The 20,542-nt window shown below is 44.2% G+C and overlaps 1 protein-coding gene across 2 annotated transcripts in view; it reads left to right on the forward strand.

Annotated features, from left to right (window-relative positions):
• The window catches only part of sgsm1a (small G protein signaling modulator 1a), an 87,662-nt gene that overhangs the window by 57,300 nt on the left and 9,820 nt on the right, over positions 1 to 20,542 (forward strand). The window contains exons 12-23 of one of the 2 annotated variants that reach the window (XM_029762276.1): positions 1,796 to 1,925; positions 2,078 to 2,242; positions 7,434 to 7,560; positions 7,761 to 7,825; positions 8,039 to 8,184; positions 9,199 to 9,327; positions 9,412 to 9,603; positions 9,912 to 9,983; positions 16,448 to 18,097; positions 18,219 to 18,343; positions 18,508 to 18,590; positions 19,299 to 19,408. In XM_029762276.1, the coding sequence (XP_029618136.1) occupies positions 1,796 to 1,925; positions 2,078 to 2,242; positions 7,434 to 7,560; positions 7,761 to 7,825; positions 8,039 to 8,184; positions 9,199 to 9,327; positions 9,412 to 9,603; positions 9,912 to 9,983; positions 16,448 to 18,097; positions 18,219 to 18,343; positions 18,508 to 18,590; positions 19,299 to 19,408 (2,994 nt within the window). The remainder of the gene's footprint in view (positions 1 to 1,795; positions 1,926 to 2,077; positions 2,243 to 7,433; positions 7,561 to 7,760; positions 7,826 to 8,038; positions 8,185 to 9,198; positions 9,328 to 9,411; positions 9,604 to 9,911; positions 9,984 to 16,447; positions 18,098 to 18,218; positions 18,344 to 18,507; positions 18,591 to 19,298; positions 19,409 to 20,542) is intronic. The other variant, XM_029762277.1, reaches the window with a different exon arrangement.

Raw genomic sequence — 20,542 nt, forward strand, 5'->3', positions numbered from 1 at the left:
AAAAATATTTCATCCATTTTAGAATAAGGCTGTAATGTTGAAAAAGGGTATAGAAAAAGGGAATACTTCCCAATGCACTGTACACTACATGACCAAAGGTATGTGGACACCTGCTTGTTGAACATCTCATTCTAAAATCATGAGCATTAATATGGAGTTGGTCCCCTTTTTGCTGCTATAACAGCCTCCACTCTTCTGGGAAGTCTTTCCACTAGATGTTGGAACATTGCTGCAGGTACTTGCTTCCATTCAGCCACAAGCATTAGTGAGGCCGGGCACTGATGTTGGGTGATTAGGCCTGGCTCGCAGTCGGCGTTCCAATTCATCCCAAGGTGTTTGATTGGGCTGAGGTTAGGGCTCTGTGCTGGCCAGTCAAGCTTTTCCACACCGATCTTGACAAACAATTTCTGTCCTCGCTTTGTGCACGGGGGCATTGTCATGCTGAAACAGGAAAGGGCCTTTCCCAAACTGTTGGCACAAATTTGGAAGCACAGAATCGTATAGAATGTCATTGTATGCTGTAGCGTTCAGATTTCCCTTCACTGGAAGTAAGGGGCCTAGTCCGAACCATGAAAAACAGCCCCAGACCATTATTCCTCCTCCACCAAACTTTACAGATGGCACTATGCATTCGAGCAAGTTCTCCTGGCATCCGCCGAATCGATTGCCAGATGATGAAGTGTGATTCATCACTCCAGAGAACGCGTTTCCACTGCTCCAGAGTCCAATGGCGGCGAGCTTCACACCACTCCAGCCGTCACTTGGCATTGTGCATGGTGATCTTAGGTTTGTTTGCTGCTGATCGGCCATAGAAACCCATTTCATTAAGTTCCTGAACAGTTGTGCTGCTGCCGTTCTGTGAGCTTGTGTGGCCTACACTTTGCGGCTGAGCCGTTATTGCTCCTAGATGTTTCCACTTCACAATAAGAGCACTAACAGTTGACCGGGGCAGCTCTAACAGGGCAGAAATTTCAGGAACTGACTTGTTGGAAAGGTGGCATCCTATGACATTGCCACGTTGAAAGTCATTGAGCTCTTAAAAAATAAAAAATAAATTGAGCTCTTCAGTAAGGGCATTCTACTGACAATGTTTGTTTATGTAGATTCCATGGCAGTGTGCTAACGGGTGTGGCTGAAATTGCCTCTTCACTCATTTGGTGTGTCCACATACTTTTGTATATATAGAGTATGTTTCCCTAAGAGTTGTACAGAGTAGAATATTATTGAAATGTAATTGCAGCTGTAAAAAAATGTCATTGCTGCCAAAGCTGCTTCCACCAAGTATTAACTCTTGGTGTGGATTTTTTATTAATTTAGAAAGTGTTCTATACTTTTTCTTTTACTTTGAAAATGTGGAGCAGGTTGTGTAAATCTGTAGGGGGAAAAAATCTAATTGAATCCCTTTGTTGACAATTGGGAAAGGAGTTTGTAGACTTTCACTAGGCACTGTATGTGTTAGACTGTAAAGACTACATGATGTCTACTGAGCAAAATAAATGATAAAAACTAACCACACATGGCTGCTTTAAGACAGACCTTATTAAATATGGCTAATATAAGCAGTCTTCCTGTTTGGTGAAAGTTTGGATGTTTAAAAAATCTAGGCTATTTTAAAGACGCTGTGCCGTCAGAATCGTCATTTAAAAATTGTTCATAGTTGTTTTGTCTAAACAAGCAAAGAATGTTGTTAATCATTTTAGATCCTGAATAACAGTTTAGCTACAGTTTACCACCTTCTAAAAATGTTTTTGTTGGCATTTACTGTATCTACTATTCACCTAATTCCTAATTACAGGGGAAGGTGTTTCCTAAACTGAGAAACAAGTGTTCACAGGGCTCCTCGGACTCAGTGTCCGATAAGGAGGAGGATGAGGCCACAGACTATGTCTTCCGCATCCTGTTCCCCAACAGCCAATCAGAGTTTGGTAAGTGACTTTGACCCCTCCTCCAGAGCACTGGTAATATCATGGTTTTCATTTGCTCCATAACACCTATTATTCGTGTGTTAACTTCAGGTGGCTCCGGAGTGATGTTTTTTGTTTCTTTTTTATCCAACTGTCCTCATTGTCCGTTCCAGTGACTATAACACACCCTCCCCGTGTTTCCCCGGGGGCTCCTCTCCTGTCCCGCTCCTTTTCCCTCCATCTGAGAGGACAGCCCCCGACCAAAGGGATCTTGGTGGTTCCTAAGCGCTCCTGCAGCTATCCCAGAGACCACTCCTCAACCACCACAGGGAACAGCTGTAATGTTGCCACACCTCAGCTCCTCCATCTGTCTGTCTGTCCACTTCCTTTGCTTCAATCACCGCTTCACACTCTGTCTCCTCCCTGCAAACCTTACAAATAAGTCCCCTAATCATGCACTCTCTGTCCCCTTTGCTTAACCTCAGTCCCTCTTGGACAACAGGTGGCTGACCACGGGTCTTTCAATCGAAAAATCGAAACGTTATGTCGAGGTGCATAGTGGTAGCAAGTAGTAGAGTAGAGTAGTAGAGTAGTAGAGTAGTAGAGTAGTATAGTAGAGTAGTAGCAAAAGAGGAAATGTTGAAATTGACATGTTAAAGGCTGAATCCTAAATTCAGATGCACACACATCTCAGAAATGCATGCCTTGCGGGCTAAAAGAATAAAGAAAGCCCAATAAGAAGGTGTCGTCATTACCATGCCAACAGACAGTTGTACACCCTCCACAGATTGACATGTTTTGATTCCCCAAATGTCCTTGTTGATGTGCTTGATTTGTTCTCCAATACCACCTAACCTCTATGGCAGCTATTAACCTCTCCTCTAATCTAGTGACGGATCATGCCCAGTATCATACCTAATCTGTCTAATTCAGCTGTGATCGTGTCTTGAGAATCATCTCCAGAGGTGTCCAAATCATGATGGTGCAATGTGACTGTGTCTGAGAGTTTGAGGCTGTGCAGTTACAGTATAGGTCAGAGTTTGACCAGGGTCAAATACAGGTAACTGCCAAAATAAAATAAACACCAACATAAAATGTCTTATTAGGGCATTGGGCCACCATGTGCCGCCACAACAGCATCAATGCGCTTGGCATAGATTCTACAAGTGTTTGGAACTCTATTGGAGGGATGCGACCCTATTCTTCCATGAGAAATTCCATGATTTTGGTGTTTTGTTGATGGAAAACGCTGTCACAGGCGCCGCTTCAGAATCTCCCAGAAGTGTTCAATTGGGTTGCGATCTGGTGACTGAGACACACACACACTTTAAACCTCCTTTGAGACCCCTCTTTTATAGTCACTAACCACGTTTCCATCCACAGTTTTTATGCAAGTAAAGATATACCTGTTTAAAAACAAAATTCCAACAGCTGTGATGGAAACAGGAAGTTCCGGTGCAATTTTATAAATGCAACAGATTTTTTTTCTTTGACATGGTGGGATCTTTTTGTGTCTGTAAAAGTCGGAAGTTTACATACGTTAGCCAAATACATTTAAACTCAGTTTTTCCATTCCTGAAATGTAATAGTCGTAAAAATTCCCTGTCTTAGGTCAGTTAGGAACACCACTTTATTTTAAGAATGTGAAATGTCAGAATAATCGTAGAGAGTGATATATTTTAGCTTTTATTTCTTTCATCACATTCCCAGTGGGTCAGAAGTTTACATACGCTCAATTAGTATTTGGTTGCATTGCCTTTAATTGTTTAACTTGGGTCAAATGTTTCGGGTAGCCTTCCACAAGCTTCCCACAATAAGTTGGGTGAATTTTGGCCCATTCCTCCTGACAGAGCTGGTGTAACTGAGTCAGGTTTGTAGGCCTCCTTGCTCTCACACGCTTTTTCAGTTCTGCCCACACATTTTCTATAGGATTCAGGTCAGGGCTTTGTGATGGCCACTCTAATACCTTGACTTTTTTGTCCTTAAGCCATTTTGCCATAACTTTGGAAGCATGCTTGGGGTCATTGTCCATTTGGAAGACCTATTTGCGACCAAGCTTTAACTTCCTGACTGATGTTGCTTCAATATATCCACATAATTGTCCTACCCCATGATGCCATCTATTTTGTGAAGTGCACCAGTCCCTCCTGCAGCAAATCACTCCCACAACATGATGCTTTGGAGCAGTGGCTTCTTCAATGCTGAGTGGCCTTTCAGGTTATGTCGATATAGGACTCGTTTTACTGTGGATATAGATACTTTTGTGCTTGTTTCCAGCATCTTCACAAGGTCCTTTTACTGTTGTTCTGGAATTTCGCACCAAAGTACGTTCATCTCTAGGAGACAGAACGCATATTTCCTGAGCGGTATGACAGCTGCGTGGTCCCATGGTGTTTATACTTGCGTACTATTGTTTGTACAGATGAGCGTGGTACCTTCAGGCGTTTGGATATTGCTCCCTAGGATGATCCAGACTTGTGGAGGTCTAGAATTGTTTTTCTGAGGTCTTGGCTGAATTCTTTTGATTTTCCCATGGTGTCAAGCAAAGAGGCACTGAGTTTGAAGGTAGGCCTTGAAATACATCCACAGGTACACCTCCTATTGACTCAAATGATGTCAATTAGCCTATCAGACGCTTCTAAAGCCATGACATCATTTTCTGGAATTTTCCAAGCTGTTTAAAGGCACAGTCAACTTAGTGTATGTAAACTTCTAACCCACTGGAATTGTGATACAGTGAATTATAAATGAAATAATCTGTATGTAAACAATTGTTGGAAAAATGACTTGTCATGTACAAAGTAGATGTCCTAACCGACTTGCCAAAACTATAGTTTGTTAACTAGACATTTGTGGAGTGGATGAAAAACGAGTTTTAATGACTCCAACCTAAGTGTATGTGAACTTCAACTGTATTATGCGAGAAATGGAGATGGAAAGGCCTTTATGCGCAAATATTGATATACACTGCTCAAAAAAATAAAGGGAACACTTAAACAACACAATGTAACTCCAAGTCAATCACACTTCTGTGAAATCAAACTGTCCACTTAGGAAGCAACACTGATTGACAATACATTTCACATGCTGTTGTGCAAATGGAATAGACAACAGGTGGAAATTATAGGCAATTAGCAAGACACCCCCAATAAAGGAGTGGTTCTGCAGGTGGGGACCACCGACCACTTCTCAGTTCCTATGCTTCCTGGCTGATGTTTTGGTCACTTTTTAATGCTGGCGGTGCTTTCACTCTAGTGGTAGCATGAGACGGAGTCTACAACCCACACAAGTGGCTCAGGTAGTGCAGCTCATCCAGGATGGCACATCAATGCGAGCTGTGGCAAGAAGGTTTGCTGTGTCTGTCAGCGTAGTGTCCAGAGCATGGAGGCGCTACCAGGAGACAGGCCAGTACATCAGGAGACATGGAGGAGGCCGTAGGAGGGCAACAACCCAGCAGCAGGACCGCTACCTCCGCCTTTGTGCAAGGAGGAGCAGGAGGAGCACTGCCAGAGCCCTGCAAAATGACCTCCAGCAGGCCACAAATGTGCATGTGTCTGCTCAAATGGTCAGAAACAAACTCCATGAGGGTGGTATGAGGGCCCGACGTCCACAGGTGGGGGCTGTGCTTACAGCCCAACACCCTGCAGGACGTTTGGCATTTGCCAGAGAACACCAAGATTGGCAAATTCGCCACTGGCGCCCTGTGCTCTTCACAGATGAAAGCAGGTTCACACTGAGCACATGTGACAGTCTGGAGACGCCGTGGAGAACGTTCTGCTGCCTGCAACATCCTCCAGCATGACCGGTTTGGCGGTGGGTCAGTCATGGTGTGGGGTGGCATTTCTTTGGGGGGCCGCACAGCCCTCCATGTGCTCGCCAGAGGTAGCCTGACTGCCATTAGGTACCGAGATGAGATCCTCAGACCCCTTGTGAGACCATATGCTGGTGCGGTTGGCCCTGGGATCCTCCTAATGCAAGACAATGCTAGACCTCATGTGGCTGGAGTGTGTCAGCAGTTCCTGCAAGAGGAAGGCATTGATGCTATGGACTGGCCCGCCCGTTCCCCAGACCTGAATCCAATTGAGCACATCTGGGACATCATGTCTCGCTCCATCCACCAACGCCACGTTGCACCACAGACTGTCCAGGAGTTGGCGGATGCTTTAGTCCAGGTCTGGGAGGAGATCCCTCAGGAGACCATCCGCCACCTCATCAGGAGCATGCCCAGGCGTTGTAGGGAGGTCATACAGGCACGTGGAGGCCACACACACTACTGAGCCTCATTTTGACTTGTTTTAAGGATAATACATCAAAGTTGGATCAGCCTGTAGTGTGGTTTTCCACTTTAATTTTGAGTGTGACTCCAAATCCAGACCTCCATGGGTTGATAAATTGGATTTCCATTGATTATTTTCGTGTGATTTTGTTGTCAGCACATTCAACTATGTAAAGAAAAAAGTATTTAATAAGATTATTTCTTTCATTCAGATCTAGGATGTGTTGTTTAAGTGTTCCCTTTATTTTTTTGAGCAGTATATTAACCATCATATCAAAGGGAACTTGGAGTCACGCGATGATATCGTGCGTGGCCGTTCCACTACAACTCCACTACAACTCAACAAACCATGCAGTTTATTAGGCTACAGATTAAATAAATGATGATGAACTTCACAGGTTGGTGAACGTGCACGTTGATGAGTTTGATGCCCCTTTCTAATAAATATCCAGGGTCTTATTCTGGTGACATGATGATTGATGCTTGTCTGCCGTTTTGACAACAAAAAATATGAATAATCTCATGTAGACTAGCCAACTCACACAGCTTACCCGCACTGTATCTGCGAGCTGTTGGCTAGAGCGCAGGTGCCAAGACCAGAGTAAGCACGTTTGCTATTTAACGCAACAGTTTGTGACAAAACTATCGTTAGAGTTGAAAATGCAGTGGAAACACATTGAACTTTTGAGTTTTATTCGGTACATGAAAACTTAGTGCACACAAAATGTACCTTTTTTGCTCATGTCATCACGCACTGATTTTTATCCGCAACAAGTCATTTTGGTGGAAACACAACACTGGTGGGGAAAAAAATGCATATTTTCTTTATGCAGATTTTGTTGAATATTTGCATGAAACTATCGCCAATTGGATGGAAACCTAGCTACTGAGATCTCTTCTAGCCATGGTAGCCAAAATAATGGGCAACTGGGCATTTTTATATATGTCCCTAAGCATGATGGAATGTTTTAATTGCTTAATTAACTCAGGAACCACACCTGTGTGGAAGTACCTGCGTTCAATATACGTTTCCTTTATTTTGGCAGTTTCCTGTACATATAAGTCAGATACTCACAAATATTTGAGCTTTGCTTGATATAGTTTGCCCAGTACAATGGCGACTCCAAGCTATATCAGGTACACCTCAAATACTTTCAAGCATTTGATTTATGTATTTGACGTGGGTCTGATATGTTTCAAACCTCATACTGTGCGCTAACCGTGATGCTTGTGTGTGTTGTTCTGTGATGCAGTGGCTCCAGAGCTGATGGACCAGGGGGTCAACATATGGCAGCCCATTCCCGGGAAGTCCTCCTACTCATCCTGTACCCAGGGCAGCTTCTCAGATGGAGGACCCCCCAACGGCTGCAACCATGAAAGGTCAGAGACGGACACACACTGGTGGTTACCCAGACATCATCCCTAGCCTTTACCGATCCCACTTACCTAAACTAGTATTTGAACCCGGGTCTGTGGAGCTCGTATCCTTCTCAGGTCAGTAGGATCGGTAAAGGCTGAAGATCGAAGAGGTGAAGGCATTATGGAGGACACTTTGATTTATATGCTGTTTCCCTCTGCAGAGCCCCTTTGAAGCTGCTGTGTGACCAAATGAAGTATCAGATAATCTCCCGGGCGTTCTACGGCTGTACGTGATTGTGAACACAACTCTTCTATCTTTTGTACCCCTAGATGATTTGCAACGCGTTGCAATGGATTTTAATTTCAAACCGTTCATCAATTAGCCTAGCGTCCAACTATTAATTAGGTGTCGGACGTGTGATCGCCTTATTAAATGCTTTATCACATAAAATCTCAGAAAGGAGGATCATTTGAAAGCGGTTATGTTTTTATATTTCAGGGCTAGCTTATTGTCGTCAACTGTCCACTGTACGTACACACCTCTCGGCCCTGGTCAACCACACCATCGTGGCGCCTGATGTGCCCTGCGATGCCTTCACGGGCCTCACCGCTGAGGTGTGGCAGAGGTTCCTTCAGGACTGCACTGTAAGTATCACCATCACATTATTAGCAGCGTTGCTAACATCATCAGAGATACACACTGTACAGTACCAACCAGCCAAAACCCTCTGGCAATGAAATGCGCATGCACGTACACATGCACACACACACTCATCTATATTCACCCATTAATCATCAAATCACTCACAAATTCTTACTCACACAACCAAACGTATGCAAGGGTGGCTAATGCCCTGCTATTAAGCTCAACAGCAGACATTTGCATGGGTGGGATTCAGTTGACTAATCAACCAATGGGTGGGATTCAGGTGACGAATAGTCTAGATCTAGTTCATCCATGTGTGTCCAATCTGTGTTTGTACAGTCCTACTGTCTGTATTCAATCTGGGCTCCCGTACAGCGGTCTAAGGCACTGCATCTCAGTGCTTGAGGCGTCACTACAGACACCCTGGTTCGATTCCAGGCTGTATCACAACAGGCCGTGATTGGGAGTCCCATAGGGCGGCGCACAATTGGCCCAGCGCCGTCCGGGTTTGGCCAGTGTAGGCCGTCATTGTAAATAAGAATTTGTTCTTAACCGATTTGCCTAGTTAAATAAAGGTTTAATATTTATTTTTTAATGTATTATACATTATTTAACAGTGATTTAGGACCCCCACTGACATCCAGTGGTACACAACCATTCTGCAGAATAACTGATCTACTCTAGATAAGCCACTGGCCTCCTTTTTTTGTTTTGTACACAATGTGTTCTTGTGAATTGTTTTATGTCCGTGTACTGTATATGTAAATGTTAGTCTATTCATGTGTGGGTACGTCGTTGTGTGTACTGTACAGTATATTCCGACCTGGGCTCACCTGGCACAATGGAACCAATGGAATAGTCCTAAAAGTGAAACCCGCACTCCAGACAGGCTCGATCAAACTCACAAAACTAGTAACTTAAAGAAAATGACTACTTCTGGTATTTGAACCCAAGTCTGTACAGAGGCCTTTCTATATCTCATTGACTGAGGCCTGTCCCTCTCTGCTCTCCAGGCCTATAACGAGCAGGAGCTGCTGCGCCTGGTGTACTTCGGCGGTGTTGATCCTTCGCTGCGTAAGGAGGTGTGGCCCTTCCTCCTGGGCCACTATCAGTTTGGCATGTCTGAGTCTGACAGGAAAGAGGTTGGTGTCACCCTTGCCATTTAAATGTCACCACCAAAACCCCTTGACCTCCAACCCCGTGACCCTTGCCCTGTGACACTGCAGGTGGATGAGCAGGTGCGGGCGTACTACGAGCAGACCATGAGCGAGTGGCTGGGCTGCGAGGCCATCGTGCGGCAGCGGGAGAAGGAGCAGCACGCAGCGGCGCTGGCTAAGTGCTTGTCTGTCTCGGCCAGCGTGGATAATCCAAACCCCGTCCAGAGGATGATGCACCATGACTCCAGCATCAGCAATGAGGTGACACGCGCGCACGCTCACTCCTGTCCACACGCACACATAGTCTTGTGGCACACAGGATACCCGGTAGTCCAATATGTTGTTTTGACCAAGATGTTAGATCTCCAACGCCTCAATAATATGAAGGTACAAAGCATATAGTGAACTGTTAACTTAGGGCACCAATAATACACTGCCTTTATGACAGTTACGTATCATTACATACAGGCCTACAGAATTACTTATCCACATTAGAATGTTGTGTTGTGCCAGGTTTTTTAATTGACCTGTTTTCTCCCCTGCTGGTTCTCTGGTACTAACCATGCCAGTCCTCCCAGAGCTGCAGCTCAGACAGACAGAGCCTGGCTCGCCTGCAGAGTGACTCCAGCAGCAGCACCCAGGTACCCCTCATGCACTCTGAGAGTCCTATTAAAATACTGTAGATGAAATGTTACATTGATTTTGTGTGTCATTCTATCCCCCTCTATGCTCACATAATTAAAAGTAGCTATTATTCATAATAATTAACAATACGATTAATAACACGCACAGGGCTGAATATACACTTGCCTGTATACAGGTGATTCTACAAAAGTTTAGCAAATTACAGTCCCAATCCCGCAAAAACAATTTAAAAAACGGTTAAGTCTCCAAACTTAGGACATTTATTTACATTTACGTCATTTAGCAGACGCTCTTATCCAGAGCGACTTACAAATTGGTGCATTCACCTTATTTACATCATGATATGTTCTAATTCAATCCAAGGCAATAACAAACATATTATTAAATTAATATAGTACATATTATAGTAAAAAGTAATTGTTTATATTGAGAGGTGGCTGTCCCAAACCCTGACTCTTCAACTTCATTGAAAACAACGCAATTCATGATTTGAGTTGTATTATTACATTGAAATATACTGATCTAATAAGTCGTTTTGTTTCTTTTTAAACAGCTTTCTCATAAAAGGCTGTCCCAACTTTTGAAGTCACTGAAACGCACATGTTAAAAGACTTTAGAATAAATGTGCCTTAAGTCACAGTCCTACAAATATCACCAGGTGATGAGATTACTCACCATGTGGTGAGTAGTCTGTCTGCAAACCTTTAGGAGAAAATTAGTGAGCAAGTTGGTAAATCTTCATGTATTTTTACAGTGTCACTAATGTATCAAGACGTATTAGAAGTACGCTTTTGTGACTAAAATATATGTTTGCTGGGATGTACATCCGTCCAAATGAAAGATAGTTAACATATGTCTGGCTATGTGGATTCTTTTAAATACAAAATAAGTCAAAATTGTACAAACAGAAATGGTCACAACTGAGACAATTGACACCATGGAGATATATTTGTATCTGTGCCATTATGGTGTTTGTGACAGCACGGGCAGCACCATTGAGGATAAATCCTTTTTAAAGTTGCATGTGACGTGCTCTACCAACTGAGCTACAGAGGACCACCATGTGGGTAGGGGACAAGTGTACACTTCAGGAAAAAGTGTAGGGTATTGAAATGTATTGCCAGCAGGGGGGCTCCAACCCTCCAAGAGCCCAAACATTGACATCTATTTGGCCAAAACATAGACGTCTATAATGTGCTCTACTGTACTGTACTATACTGTACTCAAATGTACTCTATTTGAGTTTCTTACAATTGAAGAAAGGGCCCATGGACTCTTGATTTAGTGGTCTTGGTCTTGAGACATAACATAAATAAAGTCTTAACTCACTGGGTCTGGATCTTGGGACCAATGTCCTGGTATAAATATTGGTATTGGCCTGGATATTACCTTAGTCTTTGGTTTACAAACCATAGGCAACCCAATTTGAAGAAGACCATGCTCTCTGATGATTGGCTGATCACTCTCAACCCATAGCAATCACCACCCATAGCAATCCCCACATATTGGACTCAAGTAATAATTGAAACATCTAACATCATTAATTAGATGCATAAGTAATTCAATCAATTAACACGTTTCAGATTCATACAGTCAACAGAGAACAATAGAGATTATATTTCTATGAATTCAGTTTTAAAAAATCAAGTTAAATGGTATGCAAATAGCATTTATAAAATGTACAGTACCAGTCAAAAGTTTGGACATACCTAATCATTCAAAGGTTTTTCTTTATTTTTTTACTATTTTCTACATGGTGGAATAATAGTGAAGACATCAAAACTATGAAATAGTGTCAATACAGTCCCTGGTTCGATTCCAGGCTATATCACATCCAGCCGTGATTGGGAGTGTCACGGATCCCTCCGGAACTTTCATTACGCACACCTGTCCCCTATTCCCACTGATTAGTACTTGTATAAGTATGCCCTTTGGTTTCCATTGGGCTGTCCATTATTGTTACTATGTCCATTGGTGCGTGTGAGTACCTGTGCGGTTTGGGCGTTTGTGCCATTGTGGATTGCGCAGATGATTACGGGTCTCGTCCCGGTGTTAATCATTGTGCACGTGTGTTATTTATTCGAGGTACTCCTTGCTCTTTTGTTTTGGGTTTCTACCTTGTGTTTTGTTACGTGTTTGTTTGGTCTTTGTCCCCGTGCCTTTACACGGCACGCCGTAATTTGGGCTTAATAAAAAACCCTATTACGCGTTCCTGCGCCTGTCTCCAGAATCTCTTCATACCAACGTGACAGGGTGTCTCATAGGGCGGTGCACAATTGGCCCAGCATCGTCTGGGTTTTGCCAAGGTAGGCCGTCATTGTAAATAAGACTTTGTTCTTAACTGGCTTGCCTAGTTACATAAAAAATATTGGAATAAACACTCTTGGCATTCTCTCAACCAGCTTCATGAGGAATGCTTTTCCAACAGTAGGAGGAGTTCCCACATATGCAGCCAACAAATGCTGAGCACTTGTTGGCTGCTTTTCCTTTATTCTGCGAACCAACTCATCCCAAACCATCTCACTTGGGTTGAGGTCGGGTGATTGTGGAGGCCAGGTCATCTGATGCAGCCCTCCATCACTCTCCTCGGTCAAATAGCCCTTACACAGCCTGGAGGTGTGTATTGGGTCAAATGATAGTCCCACTAAGCGCAAATGGGATAGCATATTGCTGCAGAATGCTGTGGTAGCCATGCTGGTTAAGTGTGCCTTGAATTCTAAATAAATCACTAACAGTGTCACCAGCAAAGAAAACCCACACCACCTCCTCAATTCTTCACGGTGGGAACCACACATGTGGAGATCAACCGTTCACCTACTCACAGAGACACGGAGGTTGGAACCAAAAATGTCAAATTTGGACCAAAGGACAGATTTCACCAGTCTAATGTCCATTGCTCGTGTTTCTTGGCCCAAGCAAATCTCTTCTTATTGGTGTCCTCTAGTAGTGGTTTCTTTGCAGCAATTTGACCATGATGGCCTGATTCACCCAGTCTCTGCTGAATAGTTGATGTTGAGACATGTCTGTTACTTGAACTCTGTACCATTTATTTGGGCTGCAATCTGAGTTGCAGTTAACTCTAACTTATCTCTGCAGCAGAGGTAACTGGGTCTTCCTTTCCTGTGGCGTTCCTCGTGAGAGCCAGTTTCATCATAGCACTTGATGGTTTTTGTGACTGCACTTGAAGAAACTTTAAAAGTTCTTGACATTTTCCAGATTGACTGACGTTCATGTCTTCAAGTAATGATGGACTGTTGCAACTTTTTCACTATGTTTTGGTAGTGACAAATTTAGTGGGGTGATAAGGAATTCAGGTATATATTTCAAATAGGCAACACAAAGTGTGTGACTAATATATACTTTATGTTGGAATAGTTTTTCTTCCAACCCCCAATTTGCACCACTTCTGTAGAATGACTCATACACAAAAGCTGCTTAGTCCCACAATACTAAAAAGTGAACTGTAGAACGATTGTCTCGCAATCACTATTTTCATGGAAATATGTTGTATTATGGCTTCAAGATCAAAATCTAAGAGCGCCTCCAAAAGCTAGAAATCGTTCCGACACACAATCTTTTTTTTTTTTATACAAATCTTTCAATTTTTGTCATTCATGCAACTATGATATTCCTAATGTTTCAAACCTATTGAATTACTCTAGTCCAGGGTTTCCCAAACTCAGTCCTCGGAAACCAAAGGGGTGCGTGTTTTGTTTTTTGACAGCTTTGATCAGCTGTATTAGGGCAAAAACCAAAATGTGCACTCAGTTTTGGAAAATGTAAAAAAAAAAAAAATTAAAAAAAAATGAAGGGTAAAATGCTGGAATTCCAGTGTTGGTAGAAACAAAATGTCAAAGCTGTATCAAGTATAGAAAAGTCAACTGTCCTAGGTGGTGCATTTGCAGTGGTTCATAGATGTCAGCACCTGTGTGATGAGAGTAAGATGAGATGTTGGGAAAAGTTAAAGGAGCATGAACATGTTTTAAATAAAAAAAGGGGGAGTAAGGAGAAGCTATGGATGCAGAGTTTTCTATGTATGATATGACAAGGGCGTTGGAGGGATGCGGGCGGACTGCTCCTTGAGAAGATAGGGTGTGTTATGTGATGTTTAACATGCACCGGACAGTGTGTTGGAAGCAGTGTTAGGGTTGTATAGTAAGCTGCTGAGGACTGGGGTGATACCTGCTGGGTGGAAACGTGTGGTGGTCCAGAATTGTCAATGTGGTTTGAAGTGGACAATGCTACTTCTCTGGGAAGTGTGGTTAGTCCGGTGTTGTTCACCCTGATGATAGATTATATATTTAAAAAGGTGGGACAGGGACTGGGTGTGGCCTTGTATGCTGATGATGGGGCTGTATGGGAGAGAGGTAGGAATGTGAAATATGTGATGAGGAAGAAGCTGTGGGAGTTGTAGAAGATTGGTCTCTAACATGGTGGTTTAGGATGTCTGTGGCCAAGACCTGCTTTATGGTGTTTGTATAGGAGGAAGGTTAAAGATGATAAGCTGCAAATATACGTTCAGGATATAGATCGGGTGTCTGAGTTGAAGAATTTAGGGGATGTGGTTTGATGAGAGGCTTACGTGGAAGAGACATGTTGAGTATATTGAAAATAGGGGAGGAAGGTGTTGAACCTCACGAGGGCAGTGGCAGGATATGATTGGGGGTTGGATAGACAAACACTGTTGTATATGTATCAGGCATTGATCAGGTCATCTTTGGATTATGGGTGCTTTGTATATGGATCGGCAGCCAGAACGGTACTACAGCGCCTGGATAGGATAGAGTCAAGGACCCTGAGAGTGTGTGTGTGGGTGCCTTCAGGATGACACCTGTTGAGGCATTGCAGGTGGATAGTGGGGAACTGGCACAGAGGATAAAGCGGGACAAACTTGCATTAGCGTACTCGGAAAGGTTGAAAAGGAGTTCAGAAGGATATCCTGCGGTCATGGCAAATGGGGAATATTGGGACCGAGAGTGGGTAAGCAGAAGGCGTACGGGTGGACAATTAGGAAGAAAGTGGTAGAATATGGACTAGGGGAGAGCGAGATAGGGCCGGCAATTGCATTGGGGAACGTTCCTCCGTGGTTGTTTCTGAAACCAAGTGTAGCTGTGGATATGATTGAGGGAAGAAGAGAATGGGGTGAGCACATGAGATGGGATGTGGAGATATATACATACAGTTGAAGTTGGAAGTTTACATACACTTAGACTGGAATCATTAAAAATCGTTTTTCAACCACTCCACAAATTTCTTGTTAACAAACTATAGTTTTGGCAAGTTGGTTAGGACGTCTACTTTGTGCATGACACAAGTCATTTTTCCAGTCAGTGGTAGGGTGGTAGTGGTAGGGTGAGGGCAGGAGTGTATATCCCAGATTTCAATGTTAGAGTATGTAAGCGATTAACTGATTATGTGTCAGTGTAGGTGGCCGAGTTGATGGCCATGATTATAGGTTTGAGATGGGTGGAGGAGGGGAAACCACTCAGAGTGGTGATCTGCTCTGATTCGGCTGCAGTGTTGAGTAGTGTGAAGACGGGCAGGTCGGAGAGGAGAGACTTGTTTGTGGAGATGATGGAGCTGTTAATGGGATTGGAGAGTATGGGAGTGGTGGTAAGCTTTTGTTGGGTTCCTGCCCAAGTGGGAGTGGAGGGTAATGAGAAGGCTGATGTGGTGGCTACGAGTGTGGTGAGGAGAGAGGGTAGATATTCAGGTCCCGTTGGGCCGTAGGGAAGTTAAGTCCTTGATCCGGGCAAAAGGGCTCGATCTTTGGCAAAGCTAGTGGGATGCTAATAGTGAGGGGAGGCAATTTTATTGCGTGCACCACTCAGCTCAGGAAGAGGTGGCGAGTATGGGATGTAGTGTTGAGTAGACTACAGTTTGGGCACACGGGTTTGAATGCCATTTTGTGGATGATTGGGAGACATGAAACAGGTCTGTGTGATGAGTGTTTAATGGAGGAAACGGTGGACCATGTGTTGATATTTTGTGAACTGTATGACGTAGATAGGAAGAGATTGAGTGAAAGGGTTAGAGAGGCTGGACGGGGTTGGGGTTTGGGTGATGTAGTGGGGGGAGGAAAGGGGAGGGAAGTGTTGTCTAGGGCTCTATTTCACTTTCTTAGAGAAACAGGACTAATGAAGAGAATTTAATGAGGTAGGCCGTGACTGGCCTCACACTCCAGCACAGTAGGTGGCGGTGTATGCACCTTAAAAGTTGGATGCGATCCACCAACCCAATCTCAAAGAAGAAGAGTTTGAGAAACACTGCTCTAGTCTATTACAGTTATATTGATATTGCTATATTATGTGTAATGGGATCTTTTGCTTTTTTGAACCAGTATTCCTCAACCCCACACTATCTCGCCTGCTCAACACCACACTCTCTCGCCTGCTAGTTCTTCAGTTCACATCCTCCCATCCCGTAGACTAGCCTGCTTCCCTTTGGCTTGTTCTTTTAGGTGTTTGAGTCTGTGGAGGAGGTGGATCAGATCGAGACCGAGCCCAAGAGCAAAGAGGCCAAGCAGGTGCCCAAGATCCCCAATGGAGGAGCCCTGCCCAACGGGACCAGCTCCCCAGACTCGGGGCACCCCTCCTCTCGCAACTTCTCAGTCACCTCGGGCCTGTCAGATCGCTCTCTGAGCACAGAGGACAGCACTGACACCACCCCTAAAAACATCACCGGCACTCCTCCACAGTTGGCCCCAGCCCCACAGAGCCCAGTCAAAGCCCATGAGGAAGAGTTGGGGGCAGATAGCCCAAAAGCCCAACCCCCGGCCCTGCAGGAGGAGAAGGACCTCCAGGCCAAGGACCCACCAGAGAAGGAAGAAAGAGAGGGTGCGACCGAAATGACCCAAGAGATTGAGGGCAACGAGACAGAAGTGCCAGATATAGAAATGGACAAAAATACAGTGACAGTAGAGCCAGTGGAAACAGAAATGCCAGAAGTAGAAATTGACAAAAAGACAGAGAAGACAGAGGTGCCAGAGATTGAAATGGACAAAAAAACAGAGACAAGGGAGGACAAGGCAGCAGACCTAGGTGTTTTAGAGAGCCAGAAAATAGAGGAAGAAAATACTTCCGTGACTGAACCTGCCGAGACAGAAGAGGTAAGGATCAATGAAAAGGGGGACGTTGAGTTACCGAACGCAGAAGTGGATGCTGTAGAAGAAACGGTGGAGTCCAAAACAGATGAGTTCAAAACAATGGAGGCTAAAGAGCCTGAGACCGAAGTGGTGAAAATGTTGGATGGAGAGCCAATCATGCTAGCAGACACAGAGGCGTTGCAGTCACTGGAACCAGAGACATTGAAAACTCAAGAGTCAAGAGAAACAGAGGACGAAGGATCAGAACCAGAGTCTGTAGATCCAGAAGAGAATGAAACATCCCAAACAAACCATAGAGAGCCAAAAGAGAAGGCATTGACATCAACGATGACTGCAGAAGCAATGGAGGACAAGACATCAGAACTCGAGGATGAGCGAACTTCAGAGGCTGGAGAAACAAAGAGTGCTGAAACATCGGAAGTAAAGGAAGCTGAAAGAAAGACTATGGAAAAGACAGAAACTGAGAAAGAAGTAGAAGCCAATGAGACTTTAAAATTTGTTGAGGTAACCGAAACAAAGGGGGTTAAAACGGTGTCACACGAAGTTGCGGAGGACATTACAAAATCTAAGGAAGTGGGAAAAAGAGAGGAGGAGACCAAGCGGTCAGAGACGGAGAAGAATACAAGCCCCGTAGCAGACACCAGGGTGGCAAGGGCAATGGAAGCATTTGGTAGCACCACCCAGAGTATGGAGGCTCTGGCCACCACAGAATCTGAGGAGTCTCCTTCAGCCATTGAGATGGCAAAAGTCTCCATTACCCCACTGTGGGACAGGATGGGTCCGTGCAACAGTTCCGGGGTCGGGGCTGCTCTCTCTGAGGGCTCAGTCCCCCATCTGGAGCTCCAACTGGAGGAGGATGAGCAGTGCAAAACCAGCCCAGAGGGCACAGAGTCCAACTTGTCTGAGATGGAGAGCATCTTCCCACAATTTGACTCCCTGACCGTGGGCAGAGAGCTGAAAAACGAGGACATCTCTCCAGTGTCATCCATCGGAACCACCTATTCTGTAGGCACTTGGCATTTTATTTTCAGAATAATCAAGATTTATTTTGGTTTTTGGTTTTACAGTTACGAGTAAGTTATGCTTTAACATTTTGTGTGTGGGGGGGGTTGCGCCTTTGTTGTAGCAAGAGCTTTTGGATATGTACACGATGAACCTGCACCGCATTGAGAAGGATGTCCAGCGATGTGACAGAAACTATTGGTACTTTACCCCTGCCAACCTGGAGAAACTGCGCAACATCATGTGCAGGTAAAATAAAAACCATGTCTTTCATGATTCTCTAGTGCTCTACTGCAGAAAGGTTTGGAAATAATCTATGACTCATTATGTTATGTGTGGAGCTCAATGCCAAATGGGAAAATAGGAAGAATGAATGAGTTACACCCGCACATGATGGTGACTTCTCTTCTCAGCTACATCTGGCAGCACCTGGAGATTGGCTATGTGCAGGGCATGTGTGACCTGCTGGCTCCCCTCCTTGTCATTCTGGATGATGGTGAGTTAACGCTGTTGAGTCAAGGCTGTGACTGTGTGTGTTCCTCCCTCACTCTCCTCCTTGGTATTTGCGAATTCTGCGATGGAAGAAAAATGTGTCAACCGTCAAGATTATTTTGCCTTCCGAAATTTGATTTGATCAGTCCTTTTTTTAACTCGCACACATACAGATGTAGGATCTTAATTTGATCACTTTTTTGTTGCTGAAAATTGCAGGAAGTGCAGATGAGCTTCGTGATTTACATAATTTCACTGAAAACCCACACTAACGCACGGTTATATTAATGGTATTTCACTTAATGTAGCCTACTTTTGTCCAGTTAATATCCTAACCACCGATCAAGCAACATAATGGACTAAACGTTCAAATCCTGTTTCGACAGGATTATTTTGCTGTGGCAATAGGTCAAATTAAGATTCTACATAAACTTAGTCAAACGACAATCAGTCAATGAGACTCATCATAGACTATCTCTATATCATACAGCGGTATTGGAATGTAAAGAAAGAGTACAATGAATATAATCTTATGAAACCGAGGACAGGGATATTGTTGTGCTTCAGGGGGGACAACAGAAATGGCAACGGAAGTGGACCGCTCAATATTTCTCTGTCTTTGCTCAATCACTCTCCTGGTCTTTCCTCATCTCTCCCTGTGTCTTTTTTCTCTCTGTCTCTCTCACTCTCACACTCGCTCACTCTCACTCAGAGGCCATGGCCTTCAGCTGTTTCACTGAGCTCATGAAGCGGATGAATCAGAATTTCCCCCATGGCGGTGGCATGGACACTCAATTTGCCAACATGCGCTCTCTCATCCAGGTGAGGCCACAGAGACACTTTGTAACTTCTATATATACACTATTGTATGTATTCAGACCCTTGACCTTTTCCACATTTTGTTACATTACAGCCTTATTCTAAAATGAATTAAATTGTTTTTTTCCTTCATCAATCTAGACACAATAGCCCATAATGACGAAGCAAAAACGGGTTTTTAGTAGTTTGCACATTTTTTGTAAATGTATACAAAAATAAACTGATATCACATTAAGTATTCAGACCCTTTACTCAGTACTTTGTTGAAGTACCCTTGGCAGCGATTACAGCTTCGAGTTCTTTGGAGTATAACGCTACAAGCTTGGCACATCTATATTTGGGGAGTTTCTCCTATTCTTCTCTGCAGATCCTCTCAAGCTCTGTCAGGTTGGATGGCGAGCATCTCGGCACAGCTATTTTCAGATGTCTCAAGAGATGTTCTATCGGGTTCAAGTCTGGGCTCTGGCTGGGCCACTTAAGGACATTCAGAGACTTTTCCCGAAGCCACTCCTGCATTGTCTTGGCTATGTGCTTAGGGTTGTTGTCCTGTTGGAATGTGAACCTTCGCCCCAGTCCTGAGCGCTCTGGAGCAGGTTTTCATCAAGGATATCTCTGTACTTGGCTCTGTTCATCTTTCCCTCGACCCTGACTAGTCTCCCAGTCCCTGCCACTCAAAAACATCCCCACAGCATGATGCTGCCACCACCATGCTTCACTGTAGGTATGGTGCCAGGTTTATTCCAGACATGATGCTTAGCATTCAGGCCAAAGTGTTCAATCTTGGTTTCATCAGACCAGAGAATCTTGTTTCTCATGGTCTGAGAGTCCTTTAGGTGACTTTTGGCAAACTCCAAGCAGGCTGTCATGTGCCTTTTACTGAGGAGTGGCTTCCGTCTGGCCACTTTACCATAAAGGCCTGATTGGTGGAGCGCTGCAGAGATGGTTGTACTTCTGGAAGGTTCTCCCATTTCCATAGAGGAACTCTGGAGCTCTGCCAGAGTGACCATCGGGTTCTTGGTCACCTCCCTGACCAAGACCCTTTTCCCCGATTGCTTAGTTTGGCCGGACGGCCAGTTCTAGGAAGAGTCTTGGTGGTTCCTAACTTCTTTCAATTAAGAATGATTGAGGACACTGTTC

This window comes from Salmo trutta, chromosome 9, assembly GCF_901001165.1.
Source record: "Salmo trutta chromosome 9, fSalTru1.1, whole genome shotgun sequence".
NCBI classification, from domain to species: Eukaryota; Metazoa; Chordata; class Actinopteri; order Salmoniformes; family Salmonidae; genus Salmo; species Salmo trutta.